This window comes from Muscardinus avellanarius (assembly GCF_963383645.1).
Source record: "Muscardinus avellanarius genome assembly, chromosome: 2".
NCBI classification, from domain to species: domain Eukaryota; kingdom Metazoa; phylum Chordata; class Mammalia; order Rodentia; family Gliridae; genus Muscardinus; species Muscardinus avellanarius.
The window spans coordinates 50,286,250-50,312,769 of NC_137787.1; the positions used below are offsets into that span (position 1 = coordinate 50,286,250).

General features: G+C 39.5%; 1 protein-coding gene across 1 annotated transcript in view; it reads right to left on the reverse strand.

Annotated features, from left to right (window-relative positions):
- The window catches only part of FAM171B (family with sequence similarity 171 member B), a gene marked incomplete at both ends in the record, with an annotated part of 81,499 nt that extends 56,471 nt beyond the window's left edge, over positions 1-25,028 (reverse strand). The window contains one exon of the mRNA XM_080689912.1: positions 24,806-25,028. Coding sequence (XP_080546038.1) covers positions 24,806-25,028 — 223 coding nt within the window. The remainder of the gene's footprint in view (positions 1-24,805) is intronic.
- Between the last annotated feature and the right edge of the window lie 1,492 nt (positions 25,029-26,520).

A 26,520-nucleotide genomic window follows, 5' to 3' on the forward strand; every position in this document is an offset into this window, starting at 1 on the left:
AGAAAAAAGAAAAATATCGGAGAGGGGTTAAGAAGGCCGTGGCAGATGCCAGGATACTGGAGATGCAGACAAAACTTATGCAAGTGCACTGGAACTTATGGAAAAATTCCCCGTGAAGGAGGACTGCTGTTTCTCTATATTGTTAAGAATCTTGGACATCACCTGTAAGGAGAGAGTTTAGCGGAGACCAAGGAGAAAGGCGGTGTTGAAAGCAGTCTCCACAATGGCGGTGGAGACTTGTATTCAGGAGAAGCAGAAATCGGATCCTACCAACCTTATTTTTTTTGGAGAAATTACACCAAATGTCAAATGCTACCGTCACGCATGCTTAGGAACACTGGACAACATTCAGAGTGGAAAAGGAGCTTGGGAAAGATTTGAAATGGTGGAGGCAGTGTCAATGGCAGTGGCCAGTACTCAGAGGAGGCAGAGATCTGAAGCATTACACCTGGAACCTTTGAAATAATAACCCCAGAGGCAGAATGCTACCACCACGCACCCTTGAGAACGTGGAACAATTGGTTAGGTGAAGAGGGTGCTCGGATTGGAGCCTGCAGAGGGGTGAGGCCAGTGACTGACACAGCAAAGTTGGGATTGGAGCCTGCCGTGAGGCAAGGCCAGTGCTGGAGCCTCTGAGGCCAGGATTGGAGCCTGTCGAGGGGTTAGGCCAGTGCTGGGGCCAGTGAGGCCAGGATCGGAGCCTGCCATGAGGCAAGGCCGCTACTGGGGCCTCCGAGGCTGGGATCGGAGCCTGCCAAGGGGTTAGGCCGATGCCGGGGCCAGTGGCCAGCATTGGGGCCTTCCATGAGGCAAGGCCAGTGCTGGGGCCTGCACGGCTGGGATCAGAGCCTGCCGAAGAGTTAGGCCGGTGCTGGGGCCAGCGGCCAGCACCAGAGCCTGCCATGAGGCAAGGCCAGTTCTGGGGCCTCCGAGGCCGGGACTGGAGCCTGCCGAAGGGTTAGGCCAGTGCTGGAGCCAGCGAGGCCAGGATCGGAGCCTACCATGAGGCAAGGACGCTACTGGAGCCTCCCAGGCCAGGATCAGAGCCTGCCAAGGGGTTAGGCCGATGCTGCGGCCAACGGCTGGCATTGGAGCCTTACAGGAGGCAAGGCCGCTACTGGGACTTCCGAGGCCAGGATTGGAGTCTGTCGAGCGGTTAGGCCGGTGCTGGGGCCAGCGAGGCTGGGATCAGAGCCTGCTGAGGGCTTAGGCCGGTGCTGGGGCCAATGGCCGGCATCGAAGCCTGCCGTGAGGCAAGGCCGCTACTGGGGCCTCCAAGGCCGGGATTGGAGACACCTGAGGAGTTAGGCTGGTGTTGGGGCCAGGGAGACCAGAATCGGGGCCTCTCATGAGGCAAGGCCACTGCTTGAGCCAGCAAGGTCTGGATCAGTCCACCGGGTAGCCAGGCCACTATTGGGGCCGTCGAGAGTGGGATCAGTACTTGCAACACGGCATGCACAGAGAAATATCGCAGAAAATAAAAACCAGATGCTTCCCCTAATCCGCAAAACCTAGGAGGGAGGAAAGAGGTAACAGGAAGAGGTCGAGTTATAGAAAGGGCCCTATAGTGAAGCAACTAATGTGACCAATCAGAGGGTATGGAATAGGGGAGGATGGAGCCTCTTTAAAACTCAGGAGGTACATAAACAAATGTATCAAAGTTAATCACCAAACAAGCATGGGATCGAGGGAGGGGGAGGGAATGGGATGGGGGCTAGATGAGGGCTAATTGGATGATATGTGCTTGCATATCCTCTCAAGTCTTGTATTCCAATGTGATAAATGATTACAATGCACCAATAAAAATAAATAAATAAATAAAAGACAAAACGGCAAAAAAAAAAGATTCTATAAATTGGGCGTGGTGGTGCACACTTGTAATCCCAGTACTTGGTAGGCCGAGACAGGAGGATCCAGGTTTGAAGCCAACCTCAGCTACTTAGAGAGGCCCTTCACAACTTAATGAGATCCTGTTTCAAAATAAATAAATAAAATAAAATAAATAAATAAATAGGACTGGGAGTATCTCTTGGTGGTAGAGTGCCCCTGGGTTCCATCCCCAGTACTGAAAAAAAGAAGAAAAAAAAACAAGAAGATTCTAGAATAATCATTTTTCTTACTCAAGCAAAGCCAAAAGCTATACAGGGTTAGTGTGTTACAGAACTTGGCATATTGTCCTTTTATACCCTCAAATCTGAATACAAGTTGCTCTGAAGTAGCTATAAAATAGGAATAACTCTGAAAATAAATTAAGCTACATACAATAATAAAAAATAAATAACAGAACTTTTCCCTCTCCTAAAACAGAGATTGATCTGTAATCATGGTAATACCATGTTACAGAAGAAGCTTTCGACATGATTAATCAACATATGACAGTTCTATGGTTTGGGGACCACTGAACAGATTTGAAGGTCATTTAACCAATCATTGACAATTTGTCTTAGTAACTGGGCCCCTAAAGCAACCAATCAGTGACCAACACTCCTAAGTATCAGCCAGTGAGAAACAGACTCACTCCAAAGATCTGCCTCCCTGTGTTAACCCAACCACTCAGTTTCACCTGAGAAGGCAGCTTCTACTGCCAACATCATCCTACCACCACTACTGAAAATCCTCCAAAACACCCTATGTAAAGTTCACTTCTTAAAGTCTATAAAAGAAGACTGCAATGGGCCAGGATAGATTTTCCTAACAATAAGTAAGCAATAAATCAGAGGTTTTTCTCTCAGGTATTAAATGATAGTCTCATCCTTTGACACATATTCCTATTTCAAGCTTAGCAGATACTGAACACAGTATTGCCTACATTAATAAATAATCTTGCTAACATCTTTCCAAGCTTAGTATTACATCATTCACACCAATACTATGTATGACATAAAAATCATTTACCTTATAGATCCTTTTCATTTCAAATGCTTCTAAAGCAACCTTACTTTATAAATAATTTAGAATAGAATACATATTTAAATAGAAATGATGCACCAAATATTGAAGCATAAAAAGGATGGATGCTTTTTAACTTTCTAATATTTCTTGAAGCTTATTGAGAACTAGAAATAAAATGTAATACACAAAATTTTAAAGAATTTTAAGGATTTAAATTGTTTCATTTTGTTTCTACCTGATACCTTAGGCAAAATAAATTCCAGATGGGTTAGTCTTAAATATGAACAGGAAAAGTTTCTGTTAAGTACAGAATTGTTGTTGCTGTGTTGTTATTGTTATATCAGATTAGGTACAGAATTATTAAAACATATGAGTGGGATGATTAATAAATGCTGCTAAACTAAAATGTAAGAAAAAGAAAAGCTTTGCCAGAAATAATTCTAAAAACAATATTAAAACACAAGTCAGATACTGGAAAAAAAAAAGCAATGGGCAAAATACCAACCACAAAAGATTATTATTAAAAAAATGTAAAGAATAGCCAGGCATGGTGGTACACATTTGTAATCCCCATGCTTGGGAGGCTGAGACAGGAGGATCGCACAGGTTGGAAGCCAGCCTCAGCTACTTAGTGAGGCTCTCAGCAACTTAGTGAGACCCTGTTTCCAAATAAAATATAAAATATAAAATAGGTCTTGGAGCATAGCCCGGATGTAGAAAGCCTCTGGGTTCTATCCCCAGTACCACCAAAAAAAAAAAAAAAAAAAAAAAAAAGATGTAAAGAATTAAAAATTAAAAACCAGTAATAAAAAGAAAAAACACCCAAGAGAAAAAATAGGCAATGCTTTATTCAAAAAGGCAACTTATAAAAAGGGGAATATGGAAGAAGAAAACTGTGAAAAAATATTGGACACTTATTCATAACCAGGAAAGGTAAATTGTACCGCTACTTTTGAGATCAATTTGAACAAGTTTATATTCTATATAAGTCAGCAACTCCATATCTTTGTATAAGTCCTAGATAAATTTTTATACACATGGAGGTAAATCCATTAAATGATGTGTGTACTCTATGATCAATTTGAATCTCACTAAAATGTATAATTACATTGTACCAATGAAAGTTTAAAACATTCTAATACAAACCCATTAAAGGGAACACCTATTGGATTGATTACTGCTCACTGCTTAACAGCAAAGCAAGAGGTATACCCTCTATATCAGAGTGGCTTATTTATGCAATGGAATTTTATTTAGTAATTACAATGAATGAGTGAGATGTACATGTATCAACAAAGGAAGTCCCTGGAACATGGTATTGAGTACAAAGAAACTGCAAAAGGATATGTATAATAATGTGTGTTAGTTGGCTTTTTTTGGCTGTGACAAAATACCTAAGAAAATAAACTTAGAAAAGATTTGTTTTGGCTCACTGTTTCAGATGTTTCAGTCCGTGGTTGTTCGGCCCGGTGATTTCCAGTCCTATGATGAGGCAGTAGATTCTGAAGAACGAATATGGCAGGGTGGCCGAGAAGCAAAGAACAAGAGGGAGCAAGGGGCCAAGGACAAAATGCACCCTTCCAGGGATTCTCCCAGTAACCCATTTCCGCCAGCTAGACCCCATCACCTACAGTTCCCAGCAATTCCCAATGGCCCATTCAATTATAAATCCATCAATGGGTCACTCCACTGATGAAGTTAAAGCACTCATGATCCTATCATTTCCCCAAAGCCCTGTCCCTGAACAGTGCTGCATGGGGAGCCACACCCTTGGGGTATTCCAGGTCTGTATTTTATCCATGTGGCTACGCATCCATGACACTGTGTAAGCGGAACACTGACTAGTTCTGGCTAACATAGGAAATAAAATGAGAATGAAGCTCAATTCCTTCTTTAATCTTCATATCTTAAAAACGAGGGAAAAGAAATGTGAGGCAAATATAGCAAATGTGAATACCTGATTAATCTCAGTGGTAAGTATCTGGGTGTTCATTTTATCTAGTCTATAGTTCTATATGTTTAGAATCTTTCATAATTAAGATCATTTTTAAAATAAAGATAGAAGTGAGGGAATTTGTTTCTATGGTAAATATGTGAGTAAATAAAAAAATAAGAATCAAGTCTGGTGTGGTGACGCATGCTTGTAAGCCCAGTATTTGGAAAGCTGAGACAGGAGGATCACAGGTTTGTGGCCAGCCTCAGGTACTTAGTGAGGCTCTCAGCAACTTAGTGAGGCCTTGTTTTCAAATAAAGTATAAAAATAGGTCTTGGAGTGTAGCTCAGAGGTTAAAAGCCCCTGTGTTCTATCCCCGGTACCACAAAAATAAAAATAAATAAATAAATGAATAAATAAATAAATAAATAAATAAATATCTTAGCTTCTATTTTCTGCCTTAAGTTCTACTAGCTCTCTGTTTAGAGATAAACAAAAGGAAAAAAAAAAACTCCTTATTCCTTTCTATCCGCCACCATTTTTGTAGGTTTCTAAGCTATGGTAATCAAAAAGCAGGTAATTAAGTAGTAAACAGTTGAGAAGTCACTACTAGTTAAAAGTTTGTCTCTCCTTCTCTTGTTCCTACCACATTTTGAAATGCTACTAGAACATATTATTACATCTTGCCTTACATTTATGTTTATGCCCTCTCCAAAAGTAAATGTTAAGTACTTTGTGCAAACTCCCTTCAAAAAGCTAAAGATCCTCCCCAAAATATACTTTAGTTATACAAAATTCCAAATTATCTCAATGATACAGAATGGGTAAATTTTTCTTCCAAATTACATTAATAAAACTGTTTCTTCAGTTAAAAAAAAAGCCAGAGATTCTGTGCATAGTTAATGTTCACCTGCATTTGCTATATGAAATTTATAGGCCCATTTCTCTGACTGAAGCATTTTCCATTTTAGCAATTCATTACTAATGAATTAGTGTTTAGTTGATATACCTTTTAAACTTCAAGGAACTGCCACATCTAAAGGAATTTTTTTTTTTTTTTGGTGGTACTGAGGATGGAACCCAGGGGCTTTCTCTGGGCTATACTCTCAGACCTATTTTTATATTTTATTCGAAACAGGGTCTCACTAAGTTGCCAAGAGCCTCACTAAGTAACTGAGGCTGGCTTCAAACCTGTGTGATTCTGTCTCAGCCTCCCAAGTGCTGGGATTACAAGTATGCACCACCACACCTGGCTAAAGAAAATTTTCTAATTCTGATGCTCTCTTATGACAAAGCCTGAAAAATTAACACAAAACTGAGTTCAAATCTTTTATATAGCAGACCATCAATTTAGACCCAACTCTCTAATTGAACTTTGCCATACTTGTCAATCAATTCCATCTAACTGATTAAGAAACAGACATTTGTCCACCCAGAATGCTACTACCAGGAACCTAGCACACTTCAGGGTTGACATTATCTTCCTGCTACTTGCTCTGGCTAGAAGCACAGAGGAAAAAAAAGATCAATTTAATAAGGATAAATCCTTTATTTTCTGTTATGTCCAAAATGGACTAAAAGAAATTCCTAATTAATGATCCCATGTATTTTTGTCCTGTCAACTTTACAAACCTCCCTCTGACTATCTGACTTATTACTTTAATTTGGGCACAGCCCATATGGTGACTTGGAATTTTTAGCAAATTCCTGATGAATTCTATTTGGCTTTTTTTTTTTTTTTTTTTTTTTTTTTGCGGTAATGGGGATGGGATCCAGGGGCATTTTACTTCTGAGTCCTATTTTTTTATTATTTATTTTGAAACAGGGTCTTGCTGAGTTGCAAAGGGCCAAAGTAATAGCCCAGGCTCTCCGCAGACCGCAGTCCTCCAGTCTCGGCTTCCCAAATGCTGGGATTACAAGTGTGCGTCACCACGCCCAGTTTGGCCTTTTTAATGTATGGCCTTCTTCTGCACCTACTTGCAGACACAGAATGAATGGCGAATAATTTCTTATTTTAGTAAAATTTAAAATGACTTTTTAACTTGTGAATATTACTAACACTTGAAAATGTTTAACTATTTAGATGCAAATGCCATGAATGTGAGAATTCAATCAGCTTCAAATTTCTTTTATTTTTTATGTGTAATTGTATATGTTTTTTTGTTTTTGTTTTTGTTTTGGTGGTACTGGGGGTAGAACCCAGAGGCTTTCTACCTCCGGGCCATACTCCCAGACCTTTTTTATATTTTATTTGGAAACAGGGTCTCACTAAGTTGCTGAAAGCCTCACTAAGTAGCTGAGGCTGGCTTTGAACCTGTGCGATCCTCCTGTCTCAGCCTCCCGAGCGCGGGGATTACAAGCGTGCACCACCACGCCCGGCTTGTATGTGTGGTTTTGAGGATGGAACTCAAGAGCATTCTAACTCTAACTCATACCCCAGCCCTATTTTATTCTTTTATTTTGAAAAAGGGACTCAATAAGTTGTAAAGGCTGGCCCCAAACCTGTGATCCTCCTGTCTCAGCTTCCCAAGTACTGAGATTACAAGTGTGTGCCACCACGCCCAGCTTCAGCTTCAAATTTCACAGAACATAAACCTCTAGAGCTAATCAATGTATTAATCAATCAGCTGACTCCATTAGGATGTGAATGCCTTTCTCTGTTGTATAGTAGTAACTACAATACTAATGAGAACCATAATTTACTACTCCTTTGAGGTAAGTATTAAAAAATATAAAAAGATTTTATCTGCTTTGCAGAATTCCTTTCTAAAGAGATTGTTCCAGGATATACCATCTTAATGGACAAATGCCAAGGCTAGCAAAGACAAAGGAGAACTATAAAACATTGAGAATTTTTTCCCATAATAAAAGAAATGCCACCTTTTCAATAAATAGTTTTCCAACAGACCACAGCCAGCCTTTGTTGTAGGCTGGGAATATTCTAGCTCAAGTGAAGATTCTCTGAACAGAAAAAATAATAATCACTATTGTTTGGATTCAGCCTTTCTAAAAAAAGCAACTTATCTTCTCAGCAAAACAAGAGGAATCAATATGACAGTGAAAAATTAAATCTCACAGATGAATGAATACCTTACTAATTTGGGGCTTTCAAATATATTTTTCTTGGTGGTTTGCTCTAGGTAATGTTTCAAATGCAGTATATCTTCTATGTTGTTTTAAAATAAAAAAGCAATCATCAGACTCCAAGATATGCTTTAACACTTCTTACTATAGACACACAAATGCACTTTTAGATGGGCATGGTAGTGCATGCCTAGGCTCACAGGTTAAAGGCCAGCCTAGGCAATTTAGCGAGACTCTGTTTCAAAATTTAAAAAAAAAAAAAATGGTTGGGGAGAGCTCAGAGTTAGAATTCCCCTGAGTTCATTTTCCAGTACCACAAGAAGTAAAAAATGTAAAAATATATAAATAATTTTTAAAAATGCACTTTTAGAGTAGATTTGAAGGTAGTACAATAAAACCACAAAAACAAATCTAGCCTGTTACTAAATAATAAAACAAGTAGTTATGTTACCTTTTCTCTCATTTATCCAATCCTTAGTAACATAATACCATAGAGTATAAATAAATCAATGAAAATATTTATACATTTAAAATATTTGGTCGACTAAAATTTCTCCTTAATAACACTAGTAATTGCTTAATAGCTTACCTGTTGAGTTCTAGGTATTTTACACGCATCATCTCTAATACAGTAATTCTGCATAGTAAGCATCATTATCTCTGTTTCAGAGTTTAGTTTGTCCTACACCACCCCTGAGAAAGGGCAGAACAGATTTTGAACTCCAGATGCTGTAACACTTTGGCCAGTACCACCAAACAACGTAGCCCTAGAATGAGTCCTCTGCTAGTTACATCAACCACAGAAGCCGGTATGAGCACACAGAGCCCAGAGCTCTGCCCTGACCATGCCCGCACACCCCCCTCCCCGGACCCTCATTGGTCCCTCTCTCGGGCAGCCTCACTGGCCTTCTTGCAAGTCTCAAATTGACCATTTCTTTCCTGTCCAACCCTACAACCTTCAACTGGTAGTTAAGCTAGCCACCTAGTTTTTAAAGTGCCAAGAGAATAATTTATTGTCATTTATCTAGTCTTTTGCAGAAGAGGATATTTTTTATTTGATAATTACAGAGGAACTAATTAGTTAATTGTGCTTGTTTGCAATGTAGATTTAGAAATATTTTTATAAATCAGAGACACATTGGGAGGGGAAAAGAGACACTGGGGATTGAACCCAGGGGCATTCCACATCCAAGCTGCTATACTCCTTGCCCTTTTTTGTTTTATTTATTTATTTTGGTACTGGGGATTGAGCCCAGGGGCATTCTACCTCCAAACTACACTCTCAGCCCTATTTTTCATTCTTTATTTTGAAACAAGGTCTCACTAAGTTGTGGAGGGCCTCACTAAATAGCTGAGGCTGGCTGTGAACCTGCAATCCTTCTATCCCAGCCTCCCACATACTGGGATTACAAGTGTGGACCACCATGCATGACTCCCCCTGCCCTTTTTATTTTTTGTTTTGAAATAGAGTCTCACTACGTCACTGAGGCTGGCTTCAATTCCGTGACCCTCCCATCTCTACCTCCCAAATACTGGAATTCCAGGTGTATACCACCATGCCTTGCCCTTGAACAGTATTCTTTGTGTGTGTGGTAATGGGGATTGAACCCTGGGGCATTCTACTTCTGAGATACACCTCTAGACCTATGTTTTATTCTTTATTTTGAAACAGGATCTCACTAAGTAGCTGAGGCTGGCTGTGAACCTGTGGTCCTCTTGTGTCAGCCTCCCAAGGACTGAGATTATAAGCAAGTGCCACTACACCCAGTCCTTGAACAGTATTTTAAGAAAGAAAAGATTCCTGTTTGGAAAAGAGAATCCTAAGGACATCTCAGTCAGTACTTGAAGTGTGGAAAAGGAGAGGAACAGGGGTGAGAAGACATGAGGTTAGCACCACGAACCAGAAAGTGACAAAACTAGGTGCTAATAGGAGATGAAAAATAAAGGTAAAAATGGAAAGAACAAAAAATACACAAGAGGAGAAAAACACTCTGAAAAGTATACTATTTTTAAGAATTATACCTCAATATATTAATATTATGACTGACAGTGTTCAGTCTCTAAGCATCTTTTAAGATCATTTATCACCTGCCAATTCATTGTAATACCATTAGCATTTCCCCCGAACTCATAAGTCTAAGAACAAACTTTATTTTTATCTTATTTTATTTTTATTTTGTGGTATTGGGGTTCCTGGAAGCCCTTCTACCTCTGGGCTACACTCCCAGGCCTATTTTATATTTATTTTGTTTGGAAACAGGGTCTCTCTGAAGCCAGTACGGCTGGCTTAGAACCTGCACGATCCTCCTGTCTCCGCCTCCCAAGCGCGAGGATTACAAGCGTGTGTCACCACGCCCGGCAAAGAACAAACTTTTTTTAAATTAAAAAGCATTTTGGAGTCAGTAATGTGTGTCTCGAGCTATAATCAGCCTGAAGAGACAGCAGAAGACCAAAGAAACATAGTCCATGGCCCTTACTCCAATAAGGAGAATGATAATCCTATTTAAGCATATTTTGCAATTACTGTTAGACCTTCTGAGGTATAAAATAAGTGAATATATCTATGCGGTGAAGGAACTCAGAAGTTTGATGAAAGACAAAGTAAACACTCTAGAAACAATTGGAGACAACTTTAAACAACATATCATCAAGTATTAAGTCATCAAAGGGTATAAGTGACCTACTGAGAGAAAGATACTCATGGATCAGAAAACCTTCCTGGAAGGGTCATAAGTGTTCTCTCATATGCAGAAGCTAGGGAGCAATTAGGACACCAGAGGAACTCCAGATAATGAAGGAGACACTTTGGTGGAGCCAGGGAGGTTGCCTAGGGGAAGGGGAGGGGAGAGAGGGAGAATCAATGAAAGAACCACTATCATTGGCTTTATGTGCATATGTACATATGTGTCAATCTCAATACCCTGTACAGGGAAAGGGGGGATAGAAAGGGAGCTGGGGAAAAGCCCACTAAGTGCTCTATACATAGATATCACCATTAACATGATTTACATTATTATGTGAGACTATAATGTACCAATAAAATCATTTATAAGTTAAAAAAAAAAAGAAAGCTTTCCTGGAGAAAGCAGAGCTAAATTGGTTTCTGCTGGAGTTGGGGTAAGATGTAGAACCATGTAGATGGGAGAGAAAAGTTTTAGATATAAAATTTGCCTGGCATTAGAATTAGTGTAAGACATAACAGAGTAGTTAAGATTTTTTTATTGATAATTAGTAACATCCAATCAAAATTTGCTGAAGAAGAAAATAAGGGGTTATCGACTCATAAAATAACAAGAAAAGATTGTACAACAAACCATGGGGATTTTTGCAGCCTGATCCTGGAAACACCTGGAACCAGATTCCATTTCTAGAAATTGGTTTTGCCTTCCTCTTCTCCACCTGGTGGATAGTGGCTGAGGACAACTCGAGAGCTTTACATCTTTCTCTTTCCATCATAGACTATGGAAGGGTAAAGGTGGCACCAGCAGGAAAAAGGGGAAGAAGATGATGATTCTACAATTTCCACCATAAAAACTTACACAAGCTGACCTGACCATGAGGAAATGACCCCAGATTGGTGGGGAAAAAATGACCAAACAACAAAATAAATCAGAAGCCTGGAAAAGAGTGATGTAGCTAAGATGCAACACTTAGTCTTACCACAACCTGGTAAGTAATTTAAACGTGTTATTTGCACAAGTATAATGAATCAATCAAAGTGGATCTTATTTGAAATTCTGTATCTTTTCCTCATTAACTTTCTATAGTTCATTAAAAAGTTTTAAATAGGCTGGGCATGGTGGCCCACACTTGTAATCCCCGCACTTGGGAGGCAGAGACAGGAGGATCGCACAGGTTCAAAGCCGCACACGCTGGCCTTGGAGACCCTGTTTCCAAATAAAAATGTAAAAATAGGTCTGGGAGTGTAGCCCGGAGGTAGAAAGGCTTCCAGGAATCCCAGTACCACACACAAAAAAAGTTTTAAATAGTTGCATAATCTTTTGGGGGGGGAGTGTCATTTACTCACTGAAAGTGACCCAGATCTTAAGAAGCATGGTGAAGCTTTTAGGAATGAAAACTCAGATATATATAACTAACTTTCAACTAATTCTACAACTCGTGTGTGTGTGTGTGTGTGTGTGTGTGTGTGTGTGTGTGTGTGTGCTGCAGTAAATCATAATAGAGATAAATCCAATAATACAATTTTAACTATTGTATCTTGGTGGAAGATATATGGCTATCCATTACTCAATTTCGATTGCTCAGTGTACTTCAAAGTATACATTATAAATAATTGGAGGTATATAGAAGCCTGATAGAGACTTCAAGTTTTAATGACAATATCATGTAAACATTGTTCTTGTGGTGCTGGGGATTAAACCCAGAGGTATTCTACTTCTAAGCTATACCTCCGGCCCTATTTTATTTTGTTATTTTGAAACAGGGTATGGTCTTGCTAAGATGCTGAGAGCCTTGCTACATTGCTGTGGCTGGCTTTGAACCTGTGATCCTCAGGCTTGCAAGTACTGGGATTATAGGTGTGTGCCACCACACTTGGCTAAGAAAACATACTTTTGTATTAGAAATTATATCTTTAAAAGCAGAAAGCAGTGTTTCAGAAAGATACATGCAGTAGGGTTATGGTTTGGGTTAGAGGAAAGAAAAGTGGAAAGACCAAATAGATAACCCTATTAGATGAGGTGGGCAGTTGGACAAAAAATGTAGCCATGAAAATAAAATAGCCAGAAGAGACACTATAAACACTGTGACTATATGCTTAGAATAGGAGAGAAGACAGACTCAAAAATGATTCCTGGCTCTCTGAGATTGGTGATTAGAGAAATAGTAGAAATAGAGAAAGTCAAGACAGGCAGCAGATCTGTAGGTTTAAGAGTCTCTTTTATTAAATAGATTCACAAATTGCTTCTTCGACATAAACACAGTTCACTCTCTCAATGGTGGCCATGCAGTATTATCTCCCCCTTAGTCTCTGAAAACCTAAAAAGACAACACACTACACTAGCAGCCTGAGAGTGCTGGGCTGGAGCCCGAGGGGGAACAGCCACAATGAGCCCATATGTTCCCCTGCTAAACCACCTGCTTCATGTCTCAGTTCTCCCAGCCGGAAAGATTTACAGGATTTCAGAGATTTTTTTTAATGCAAAAAACTCATACAGGGTATTTGAAGCAGTAAGAGCAAATGTTGATTGTATTTACAAAAATACATATATCAAGGAATATAGCTTAAAGTAAATGTGACACCTTTTCTTCCACACTGGAGATTTCCAGCTCAGTGGCCTCTAGCTATGAGCACATCTCTAGACTAACCTAAAAAAAGAAAAACTTCATGAATACACACAAATTCTGATATTTATTAGTTCTCATGAACTTTCTCAGGTAGCAGGGAAATGGTTCTGAACTCTAAGTCTCCACTCAGATATTGCAACCACAGTCATTAATAGGATGTATTTGACATCACTCTCTGCTTTCTGGTGAGTGTGGCAATGCAAGCTGTGACTGCTGAAGGGGACAAAAGATAAGTGGATTGTTTTCATGATAGACTAGGGAAATGGTCAGCAGATGGACTCGGATAGGAAACAGAGGCAGGTCTCAGGAGACCTCAGGGCACTACCAGTCTGTGCTGTGCTCATATAGAGGACCGATGTGATGAGAAAACATCACAGCTTAGTCAAGGTGGTGATACCTGCCACTGTTTTGATGCAGAGGAAAGTTTTCTACTATATATGAAAAAAAGTGAAAAGTATCAACTGCAGTTCACAGTAGGTATCAATAAGTTGACAGAAATGGGGCTTATCTTTGGACTCTGGATTCAGCCCCTTATTTAAGAAAGGAAGATGAATTATCCAGTCTGGTTTCTTTAGTAGATGCAAATGCTAAAGAAGTTATATTTCTTTCTTTTTTAACAAAATTGAATAGGGAGATATAAAAGTAGAAACTAAGAGTTCTAGAAGATGCTAAAGGTAAAAGTTATTACAGAAAGAAGTGGAAATTTTTGGCCTAAATCAAAAAAAGAAAATAAATTATTTACTTTTTCTGACTTTCTACGTGATTTTGGTGGGTTATTATTGGTTTTGTTTTGTTTGTTTATTTTTGGTGATGAAGATTGAACATAGGCCTCATACATGCTACCTCTGAACTACAACCTTAGTGCTCTTTCTACATAATTTTTAAACTCCCTTTATGTGTATTTTTTGTTTCAAGGAAACCCAACCAAATTAGTGTCCTCAACCCTGTATTTCCGCAGTACACTATACACTCTTCTAATATACTTAATTTACCCCAATACCATCTGTGGTCTCTTAATCTATCACCTCGCTGTGTTGTCTGTAAATATTTAACATCATTCATAGTAACTGGCAGAGAGTAGAGACACGATGAATTTTATTTTTAAAAAAAGAAGAAAATTGAGGCTAGGGGTGTAGCTTGATGGTATATTGCTTACCCAACATGCAAAAGATCCTGGGTTTGATCCCTAGCACTGAAAAAAAAAAAAAGAAAAATAAATTTAAAAAAATCTTAAATGAATGAAGTAAGTCACTATAGGAGTCTTGCTGCCAGCCCCAAATATAAACCAGCATATGATGCTTTGAATTTGAGTAAAAATCAATTCCTCTTCTCATATTTTTTTTCAAAGCTGGTATTGCTCTTGATCTAAAACCTACATGCTTTGGCCACATAGCTCCTAAAGTCCTACAGCCATTTTCCTATATAAGATCCTTTTCATATGTAGAGTGTCTTGAGAAGCCAGCTCAAGTATGGGAATAAAAGAAGATATTCCATTAGAAAAACATTTATCTATATGGAGACATTCATTTATTCAATAAATATTTCAATAAAAATTTATATAGGAAAATAGCCACAAGCAAACAATTACTCCATTTGGCCTCATATGACTTTCAATCTAGAGAAAAACACAAATATGAAAATATGGGACAGATACCTCGTCAGAGATTAATTACAGACCTTGAGCAAGTGGAAGGTGTTTACAATTAGAGGAACTTCATTCAGACTAGAAAGCCAAAGAAAACATTTTTAAAGTAATGGCATTTAAACTAATAGCTGAAGCTAGAAAACAATTAGCCATGCCATTGGGGTTGGATGTGGGATGTATGTGTTGGATAGGAGAAGAGTTGCAAGCAGAGAAACAAGGTACCTGAGGTACCACCTATCACTCAAGGCACAAGAAACTGAAGCATCACAGAGGTGAGTGAGAAGCTGACGCTGAGACTGCAGTAAACCACACAAAGCCTTCTGGTTGTAGTGAGACTCTTGATTTGGTTCTGATGTAATGCAAAGCCTGATCTAATATGTACTTAAGCAGTCAAATGTTAATCACATGGGAGGTCAAGAGGAACAATTCCCATGACTTGCTTCTCTGGGGAGTATGGATGTTAGAGCATCCAAAATTACCAACGGAGACCAGGTAACACTCCAATGTGAGCCCGTGTGTAAGGACAACCCGAGCTAGAACAGAGGTAGTGAAGAGGAACCAAAGACCACAGGTGAGGACGTTTAGGAGGTATACTCCTAGGCAGAGTGGATGGACAGAGGAAGTGGAGCTGGTGGCAAGAATACCAGATGCGACTCACCTTCATTGGCCAGTAAGGCAAGTCTGTTTTTTAATAACCATATGGAAGGAGTTTTTTTAATTATTATTATTCTGTAGCCATGGTGGGAAATCAAGAGTTCAGTTTTTAGACATGACGAAACTGAGATACCTGTGATATATCCAAATAAGAGCTTTGGAGAGACTTAGCATATAAACATAAAGCAACTGGAATGGATGAGCTCAACCCCAAAAGAGGGAACCTGAGAAGAGGGTCAGAGAATGTTAAACTAAATGGAAAAAATAATCTTTTCTTTCACATTTTAGAATATAAAGATGTTTTAATGACCCATATATTCAGCAGTGCCAAATATTTTGTGGTTATACTATTAATACTTAAGTATATTTTAAATGTAATATAATTATTATTAGATACCAAATTTTTCAAGAGTCATAGACTATTATATTACTGACCAAGAATCTTTATAGGGAAGGAAAGAGAGTATATTGAGTCAACATTCTTTCATCTGTCTTTTTCAAATCTGTCTCTAAGCTACTGGATCCATGATAAGGCCCACACACATGCCCCACGTAACCCAATCTTTGAGCCATTCCATATATACAGGAAGTGCAGTGGCCAGGATAGGTCTTAGATTTTTCAGAAGCACCAGTATCTTTTTTACCTTTATCTCCATGCCCTCTGCTGCTGTCCAAAGCTGCAGGTTTCATGACTCAACACTTATTATTATTTATCTTTGGAACATCAGAATGTGCTGAAATAAGCTTCTCCATTTGAACTATCAAATAAAAGAAAAATTCTGAGATATAGAGCTAGTCTCAAAACAAAGAGATCATTCACACTGTTATTCACTCTTCTCGACATCCAGCTTTTCCAATAGAGACAGTTGTGACTGAAACCAGGAGAGGTATTAATAAAAAAATAAGAAAAATATGAGTTTCATTGAGTTTAAAGATGATATTAATTCCAAATCCTGGTACAGTGCTGGTGATGAAAACTGAAAACTAAATTGCAGATTTAAATTACTGCAGACTAAGAATACTTTTTGGCTTCCAAATGGTTTGAGTGGGAAAATGGCTTGAGTTTTTGTTTTGTTTTTTATTTATTTATTAATACTAAGGATTGAACCCAGAGGCATTCTACCTCTGATCTATATTCCCAATCATTTTTTATATTTTATTTTGAAACAAGTTCTCACTATGTTGCAAAGGCCATTTTTGAACCTGCAATCTTCTTATCTGTCTTCCAAGTACTGGGATTACAGGCACACACCACCATGCCCCAGTGGCATAAGTTTCCATATATGCCTTCTTTGGGAATTACTAACTACAGGATCAGGCCCTCCTTGAGGCCTATAATCAGGCCTGGAGGAATCAGATGATGGGAGAAGTCATCAAAGCCCATATTATGAATACTGTAATCTCAGTGACCCTATCCTTCAGTTGTATACCCAAGAGCCAAGATGCTGAGAATGTCTGGGTTGATTGCCAAAGAATTCTTAACAGATAGACTTTGGGGGGTACAGGTTTCCTAATAAATGAAAACTACATACCAAGCCATTTAAAATCATGTGATTTATAAAAAGATATTTATTATATATCAGTAGCCATTGTGCAAACAGAATGGAAAAACCAAAAGCTGAAAGACTAATCAATGCCTAGGAAGTACAGCCCAAGCCACTGCTGCTCTTGGTTGTACTGCTGTTAGGCTTACTGATTTTAACTGTTACATCTGCACAATAAGAAAAAACCCTCACATGTTTAAACACAAAAATGTTATTTGAGTCAGAATATTATCTTTGTTCTCTCCTTATTGAGAGATTAAAGCCTAGTTAGTCATGACAGGTTTTCTTAACCTTTAGACATCAAGGATTCCTTGATGTCTGGTTCAAGGACAGCTTTAACATAGCAAGATACTGTTCTAAAATTTTTTTACAGGGAGGTCTGGGTGTATCTTGGACACAGACTGCCCTGGGTTCAATTCCCTGTACCAAAAAAATAAAAGAAAAACCCTAAACACCGAACACTAGATAGTAACAGATTGTATAATTAATCCCAAGGTTCCTATGAACCCCCTCCTCCCTTCCAATGGCTTCCTAGAACCTCTATATGATAAGACATAAAGGACAATGAGTCTTACACAAACAGGACAGAAGACTGGCCACTTATGAGTATGTCCATCCTCCACAGACCAGCCTCACTTGACTCCCACTCATACTTTAAAGGTGTTATAAAAATATTTACATTCAGCCTTTAAATACAAATGAGTAGACATTTTTTTAACTTTGTGTTCACAAATTTAACTATTCATGATCTGTTTTTCACAACACTCTCTCATCATTGATCCATGTGTGATTCATTTTAAACAGTTAATAAATTCTACAATGCACATTATTCTTGGCAACATTTTACCCTTACACAAAAAAGCATGGCCTCCCTGTATTTCATTTTTATAAAGTAATTGAATACTGTTTGTGTCAGCCTATCTCAGTTTATACATTTATAAACGAACCCTGCTAGCACAAATTTCAAGGAAGAGCATCAGTGTGTAGAAGCTTTTGAAGAAACAGATTAGATCCTATTTAACTATTCTGAGCCATTTTATGACAGCTTAATTTTTACCCTTTCTCAAAGCACAGGGGAGCAGGCAAGTCAGAATGGGTCACAAGATCCAGTGAGTCACAATATCCAGGACCTCTGCAGTCTCTATTCACCTTCTGGTTATAATTAACACATTAGGAAACATAAATCATTTATCTAACCATCTGTTTTTTGTCACCCTCATATTTTTAAAAAACAGAGGAGGAGGTAGATGGGAATAACATTTTAGAAAGTCCAAAAGATGGAGAATTCTATAATATCCCTGGAGCACACACCTCAGATATAAGCCAGGGGCCTCACAGCAAGAGCCCTGAGCCGAGGCTGGGTGTATTTGCAGCTTTCATCTGGTCAAATGTCACCTAAAGCCCCACGAGCATTTGGATTCACAGATAGGAACTGGAACTGGCTTGGCCAGGTGTGTACTCTGAATTTCAGCAGTGCTAACAAGTGAATTTAAAAGACATCATTTAAAAATGGTATTTTTTTAACTGGAGAGCTATAAAGCTGAACCAAGTACAAATAACTGATAATACTGTTAAATATGTAAATTTTAAAGTATTCCCTAAAGCACTGTGATAAAGAAACTTGCTTGAGAATAAAAGCACATGAAATAGACATTGCAATGTCACTCACTTGTAAATATAAAGATTACTTTTAAATCTTACCTTCTGTGCAAGACTTAAAACCTTAATATGGAGAACTTTGACATTCTGAACTCGAGATTTCAAGTACTGATACATTACCAAGGCATTTTAGTCTTGATTCGTTAGGTCACTGAGGCATATGTGACACATTAGTAATGATGGAGAGAAATTACTACTACCTTCACATGCATGGCCCTCCACGAAATGGAGGAATCACTCATTCATTTTATGCCCAAGTGAACTGGCCTTTCTATTCACAGACACCAATAAGTATTTAAGCAGATGGGTAGTCCTTATAACATGCATAGTCATAAAAGCAAACAAATTTAAAAGCACAGAAATCTGATATGTATAACACATGTGGATTGTACTTATACAACAGGCCAATTAAAAAGGCTTCTCCAAATTGAAACTTTGAAGAAAACAGAAGTTGATCTCTTAAGCATATATTTCACTGTGACACACAAACACAGTTTTCATAGTTTTCTACTTTAGTTTTCGATAAAGCATACTTTTTTTTTGTGGTACTAGGATGGAACCCTTCTACCTTCAGGCTACACTCCCAGACCTATTTTTTTATATTTTATTTGGAAACAAGGTCTCTTAAGCCAGAGAGGCTGGCTTCTGAAACTGCGTGATCCTCCTGTCTCCGCCTCCCAAGCGCGGGGATTACAGGCCTGCACCACCACATGGTCTAAAGCATACTTTTTACAGGTGGAAAATACTGTATCCATTTCCCTACTAAAGCAATGTGGACCAAGGGAAATTAAGCAACATTCTGCTAAGCCAAGTAAATGAATGACAACAATACTGCAGCTAACCTAGTCAGACAGAACTTTGAAAGGAAGTCAAGTTCAATATTTATATACTTGGGGGAAGAGCTCTATTTCAGAAAAATATTTGGTACACTTTCTGCTCAGTCATATTAAGAATATTGCAAAACCACCACTAAAACAAACTGGACTCAAATTCAACACAATGGCATGTGTTTTCAACCTATAATCAACACCAAAAAAATAGCTCCCTTTGGTTATTAAAATCCTGGAAAGAAATCATAACTACTCCATCTGGGAATATGGCCTTCAAAGCATGAGTACTTTAAAAAAAAACAAAACACCAGTCAATTTCTAATCCCACGTTTCCTATTTATTTTCAGATTCCTTAAAGAGAAAAAAGTAGAGAAGTAAATGTTGTCATGAATGGTAGGTTAAAGTATGTCATCCACCAGAGGCTGAAAGAAATGGCAAGATGCAGGAAAGTGTAAAGATGCAGATGTGTAGGAGGAATAAATTCACAGAGCCATGATAGAAAATGAAGACTGGCATATAATATCGCATTGTATATTGAAAATTCACAGAGAGTAGATTTTTGGTTCTAAGAAAAAAAAAGAAAAAGAGAGAAAGATAAACTATGTAGAGAGTGGCTATGTTAATTTGCTTGACCATAGTAACTATTTAATTATGTATATCAAAACATCATTGCATTCCTTAAATATAAAGTTTTTAAATAAAAAAGTTTAAATTAAGTTAATTTTAAAAAGTACACAGCAATATTCTATACTAAGCTTCATTATTTTAAAGAATCATTTTAGGAAGTGACAGTGATCCCAACTATACAGAACATGGAGAATTAAAAAAAAAAAAAACTTCAAAAGTATACCACTTGGCCCAGAAATTCCATCTGCAGCCATTTATCCAAGATATTTGAAAATATGTCCACATAAATATTTGTATAAGAATATAGCAGCTTTATACATAACAGCTAAATCTGGAGGCAACCCAAATACCCATAACAGAAGGAGCGATAAACTGACCTATGGTGATTCATACAATGGAATACGATCCAGCAACTGGAATAAATAAAGTACTGGACACACTCTAGTGAATGAAATCTATGAAAACTGTTCTAAGCTAGAGAAGCTGGACACAAAAGATAATGTGCTATATAATTTTATTTTTTAAGTTGTAGAAAATGTAGTTATTCTGTAATAAAAACAGAAGAGAAGGTGGCTCTACGTGAGCCACAGAGATTGCCTAGGAAGGAGATGTGAGGGAACTTCTAGAACATGTCATTGTTGTCTCTCCTGGTGGGGGTGAGGGTTACTTGGGTACAACCATTTGCCAAAATAGTGCAGTTGAAGTATATGCAATTTCAGTACATTTTACCTTAAAAAAGAACTATTGAAAAATCCTGGGGGTAGAGACAGGGGTAAAACTATACATCAGAATTTTAACCATTGCTAAAGTTGAGTGACTGGCATAGTCTTTTATCAGGCCATTTATTTTTTATGCATTTAACATTATACAAATATAAAAAATTAAAACATGTATCACTGAAATACACAAAGATTTTGATACTATAAAATATACTTCCCAATATTTTTTGAGGATTGAATCCAATCTATACCCCCAGTAACATCCCCAGTCCTTTTAGATTTTGGGTTTTGAAACAGGGTCTCGCAAGGTTTCTGACAGTCTTGCTACATCGTTGAGGCTGTCTCTGAACCGGCAATACTCCTGTCTCTGCCTCCCAATATACTGGCACACACCAGCATCACAATGCCTGGCTTCACACTCTCTGTTTTCAAAAATCATTCCTGATGATCCATAGGGACTCCCTCTCTCAAGTCTATGCTTCACATGGAGAATTTTAAATGTACCTCATTATTTTCTCCAGCTCCCCTGACCCCTTATGGTACCTCGCATCTAATGGGTCATCAGAGTGAATGTGATATGATTGTTTTAATGACCACCAGTCCCCAAATTAATTCTTCTCTAGCTCCTCATGTATTTATTTCTAGCAAATTCTGGTACAGATGTAGAAATCCTAGCTCTGCATTCACTGGAGCAAAGAGCTGATTTGACAGATCTCAATCTCAGTCTTTCTTTACTCTTACTATTTATTCTCTGAAGGCAATGTTTTTATAAGTTATTGAAGTATAAATATACTTTTAAAATATCTCATATTCAAGATTTTCATAATCCTGCTTTCTTATTTCTCAATAATACAAGGAGACATAAATGTTCAGAACAATAAAGTCCAGAGAAAACAAACCAAGGCAGTTGTTCAATTTCTCTACAGTGGACATGTATGCTCAGTCACGAACCAGTTACTAAACATGTCCTAGTTTCCTAGGTTTTACCTGAGAAAAAATTCCATAGTTGTTACATGATATATCCAAAGAACCAGAAACATCACACAGAGACAAAGAATAGACTCAGGCTCAGACACAGCTATTTAAAGTATAATTCGTTAATACCCTCCTAGGTCATAAGAGGCTCATAAGTGCACTTGTGTAAAGAATCTTCTTGACAGATCCTAATGAGTGGGTTCAAGATCGGTATTAATTAGTTCTCTGTAGACAGACTAAGATAAACACTGAAATTAGTTAAACTGAAGATCCAAAATTTACATACCTTATAATCTCTTACTTATACATATTTCTACATTATTTTTGTACCTACTTTCCTAAATTCCAGTTAAGAATTTCATAGGATGTTAAATATTTAGCAAATACTCAGAAAGCAAGTGTCCCTTGGTACCAGTATATGCATCCATTCATCCAACCATCTATCCATCCATCCATTCATTCTACAGAGTTGAGTTTCTACACAATTCCAGGTGCCTTTCTAGGTAATAGAAACAGCAATGAAAACACCAAAGGCCATGTCTTTACTGAACTTATATTTTTGAAAAGGGAAACATACTGATAAGAAAGGCTGAGGATAATAAGTGCCACTGAGGAGAATAAATTAGGTTAAGGTCAGAAGGGTGTGCAGATGACTGTACCTGGCCATAAAAGCCTTCTCGGTTACAGTGACATTTGTAGAAACCTGAACAATGTGACATTTCAGAATTCCAGGCAGGGAAAATGGCAAATGAAGATACAAACTGCAGATGCATGGAACCAGAGTGGCTTGCTACAGTGGCATGGATTAGGGAAAGTGCTGCAGGGGGTGGGGAAGGGGATATTATGGATCTAGAGCTCTCCAGGCCATTTTCAGGAGTAGAGCATTGGTGTGAGAGAGATGAGAAGCCTTTGGAGAACTGTGAGTAAAAATGAACCTACAGAATGTTTTTAAGAAGAAGACTACTTGTGGGAGGAGAACAGAGAGGGGGGGACACCAATTGAAACCAGAAGACCAGCTCAATGTAGATCTCAAAATGTTTTCAGAGGGATATTTTAACTTCATTAGTTTATAGACTTTCATTATTTGAAATGATACCCCAGTAATTCAAATAGCGTTCAACTGAATTGCTCTCCTCTTTGCCACTGGAGGGGGGAGGGATTAGACTTTTTGAGAAAGAAATGAGTTCAGCTTGGACTATTAAGCAGTGGTGCCTTTATTTCACTTAATTTAATAGGTAAATAAAACAAAGACTGCTGGCTTCCCAGTCATTCTTCTTAAAATATCCCCCAACACAAGAAAATAAATATTTTAATTTACATACTAGACACAAAGTTTTCATATTTTTTGCAGTTACTCATTGCCCTGGTCACAACATATGCATACCATTGTAGTTAAGCCTCAATTAATTAATATTCCTGGAAGATAGATCGAAATACAAATATATTGCAAACCCTAAAACACATCAACACTCTCCAAGACTTCTGCTTCATACTAATTGAAGCCATCTCTCTTGAGATGGAGACGCTCACTCACTCTCTCCAATTTTCTGAAGTTCAGCGTGTCTAACAGCAGTCTCGCCCACCCACCTTAGCACTGTCAGGTATTAAAAGCTGGGCAAGGAACCCGACAAACACTACCCACCTTTCAGTTCTTCCCGCCACACTTGAGTGTCATAATTGGCTTAAAAGGGTGTCAGAAACACATGCTCTCCTCAACACTTTGGTGATTTCATCCTATGCTCAAAGCACTCCGATAAATTAAATCATCCTGGCCGTGTCCTGAATCGCAGCTGGCATGCCTGAGCTCCTTGATGTTAAGCAGCAATACCAAATAAGATGCTGACTCCACTCTTCAGAATCTCATTTGCAGCATCTTGTATAATGTTGCTAGGCAGGGTTTCGGAACAAAAATAAACGCTCTAATAGATTTAATTTTTGTTTTGCAAGACCTAAGCCCACTTGCCAGAAAACGGGTGCCCTCTCTTCAAAAGGCAGGCAACATCTACAGCCAGGAAGGGAACTGAGTTGGGGGCTGGGTACAGGCTAAATGGATAATCCAGTTTTTGCTTACCAGCGGAGCTTTAGTGAGGGTGGGAGGACAGGAAGCAGGGGACCATTACAGCCATATATACTATACCTTTATGTTTTCATCCTCATCAAATGTCTCAAGAAATCTTCCTCATTTAAGTTTTACCAAAAAGTCGGGAATTCCCCTTTCTGCGGGCAGCTTACTGCTTTCCCTACAGCACTCCAGACTTTATCTTATCTGTTCCCTCACCTTTCCCTTTTCTCCAATTACAAACCCCTATTTGATTTTGTTTTGTTTCATCTTACTGTGCTGAAGACAAATTTTTTTTTCTGCATATTGCCTTATACCTTTCCTGGGATATATAGAGAGGAACATAATAAAATAAATCAAGATTTCTTTCTCCGGGTCTAAATTTAAAGATAGCAGACAGAATCAGTGAGAAGGGGTGTGTGGGTGTACACGGCAAGATCTCGGTATCTAGGAGAGAAAAGGCTATAGAAAACAAGATGCTAAAGGGAAGAGAGAGAGAGAGAGAGAGAGAGAGAGAGAGAGAGAGAGTGTGTGTGTGTGTGTGTGTGTGTGTGTGTGTGTGTGTGTGTGTGTGTGTGTACAGTCATCCCCAGGGAAGAGGAGAGGATTCAGGAGAAAACAGGGGGACGAATGGAAGCAGTCGCCCACCCCGACCCCTCTCCAGCCCACTGCAGAGCCGCTTCCCAAAATTCTCATCACCCAAAGGGCAGACTTCCGACCCCAGAGCCAGGGACCACGGCTGGGCGGGCGGTCCGGGGCGAGGGTTTGCCTTAGGAGAGGCTACGGCAGCGATCTGGCCAGAGAAGGGGCGAGGAAGCCGGCGAGGCCAGACGAGAACGCGGCGATGGAAAGCCAGGGCCGGGCTGCTGGGACCTACCTGGACCGGACTCAGTAGAGGATGACCCAAGCACCTCTGGCCTCTCCTCCTCAGCCTCCTCCCGTTGCCGCTGCTGCTGCTGCTGCTGTTGCTGTTGGATGAGGCTGAGGTCCGAGCGGCTGAGCTCGGCTCTGGCGGCCGCGGAGACCAGCCGAGCCTTCAGCAGCACGGCGGCCAGGCCGAGGAGCAGGGTGCACGGGACGCGCCGGCACAGCCTCGCCATGGCGCAGAGCCAGAGGGCCGCGGCGGCATATTGCGGGGCTCCGGTCGGCGGCCGGCGCCAGGGCTGCGGGCTCCCCGCTCCCCCGCTCGCTCGCTCCCCCAGCGCCGTCTGCCGCGCACACCCGCTCGGGAGGGGGAGGCCGGGAGGATGCGGGGAGCGAGCATCCCGGAGCACGTGACGCGCGCGGGAGGAGCCAGCCTGGTACCCACGCCCAGACCCAGCCAGCCGCCACTGGGGCCGGGATCCTCTAAAGGACTCTGATGCTGGGGTCCTTCGAAACAAAAAAAGAAAAGAGGCTTTCTAGAGGCTCGTAGATTTTCAGACCCTCCAGTCTATTGAGGCAGCGGGAAAATTCGCAGGAGTGGAATAAAATTCCTCCCACCTGATTTCAAAGCAGAGAAGAGCCTGGATCGTTAATTACCTTCATCGTACCTTAACAAGGCATCAATGGATCCAGAAGCCAGGGTCTCTTAAACAGATAGAATCTGAGTCATCACGGTCACCATTGCTTAACTGGAAGTTAAATCGCACTTCTCTCGATTTTGAATACATTTTCTCGTTCTGCCTGAGTAGGGAATTAGGATCCTAAAAGATCCTTAATTACGGCTTTCCTGATTGCAGCCTACACTTTTCATTCGTTCAAAAACGATCTTACCAAAGACTTAACGAGGCGCTTACTGGTGCCAACATTTAGTCCTGTGCTTGGAATGAGTAAAATATAATACCTGCATTCTGTGAGCTCACCGCCACCTGTTAAGGGGGAAGAAAGTTTAAAAGAAAATAGCTGAATGTAATCCAGTGCGGTGGTTGCAAATGTAAGAACAGCACTATTCAGAAGTTGCATAGCACTGGAAGAAATTACTGGTTATGAAAGAGGACTAGGAAACACTGGATATAAATAAAAATAAGAGTTTCACACAGAGATAGAGCCATCGGGTCATCTGAAAAGTGTGTGTGTGTGTGTGTGTGTGTGTGTGTGTGTGTGCGTGTCCATGTGTATGTCCATGTGTATGCACATGTGTGTGCAAAGCCCAGAGGTGTGTAATAACACAGTGTGCTTGGAAAACTGTGGGTAATGATTCTTACAAAGGATTGACAGTGTTTTAGACTGAAAGGGAAAGTGAAGGCCAGGTCATTAAAAGTAATAACAAACACATCTGCAGTCTAATTTACCGAGTGCCAGGCATTATTCAAACACTATACAAATGTTAACCCCTGTCATTACCTTGGAGGCTGTATAAGAAATTGAAAATTTACAGTGCAGGTCATTATGAAAGAAAATGACTAGGGTAGAGGCTTGCCGGCAGCCATGCATTTTAGAAGGATCACTTTGCTCTATGTGTGGAAAATAGATTAGAGGGGAGCAGATCTGAAGAGAGGAAGCCAGTTCAGAGGCATTTTACAACCCCCCACCCCCAGAAGATGCCAAAGGCCTGTAAAGCTGAAAAGAAGAAAGGAATGGGAGGAGACTTGGCATTTAGGGCTGGAATCA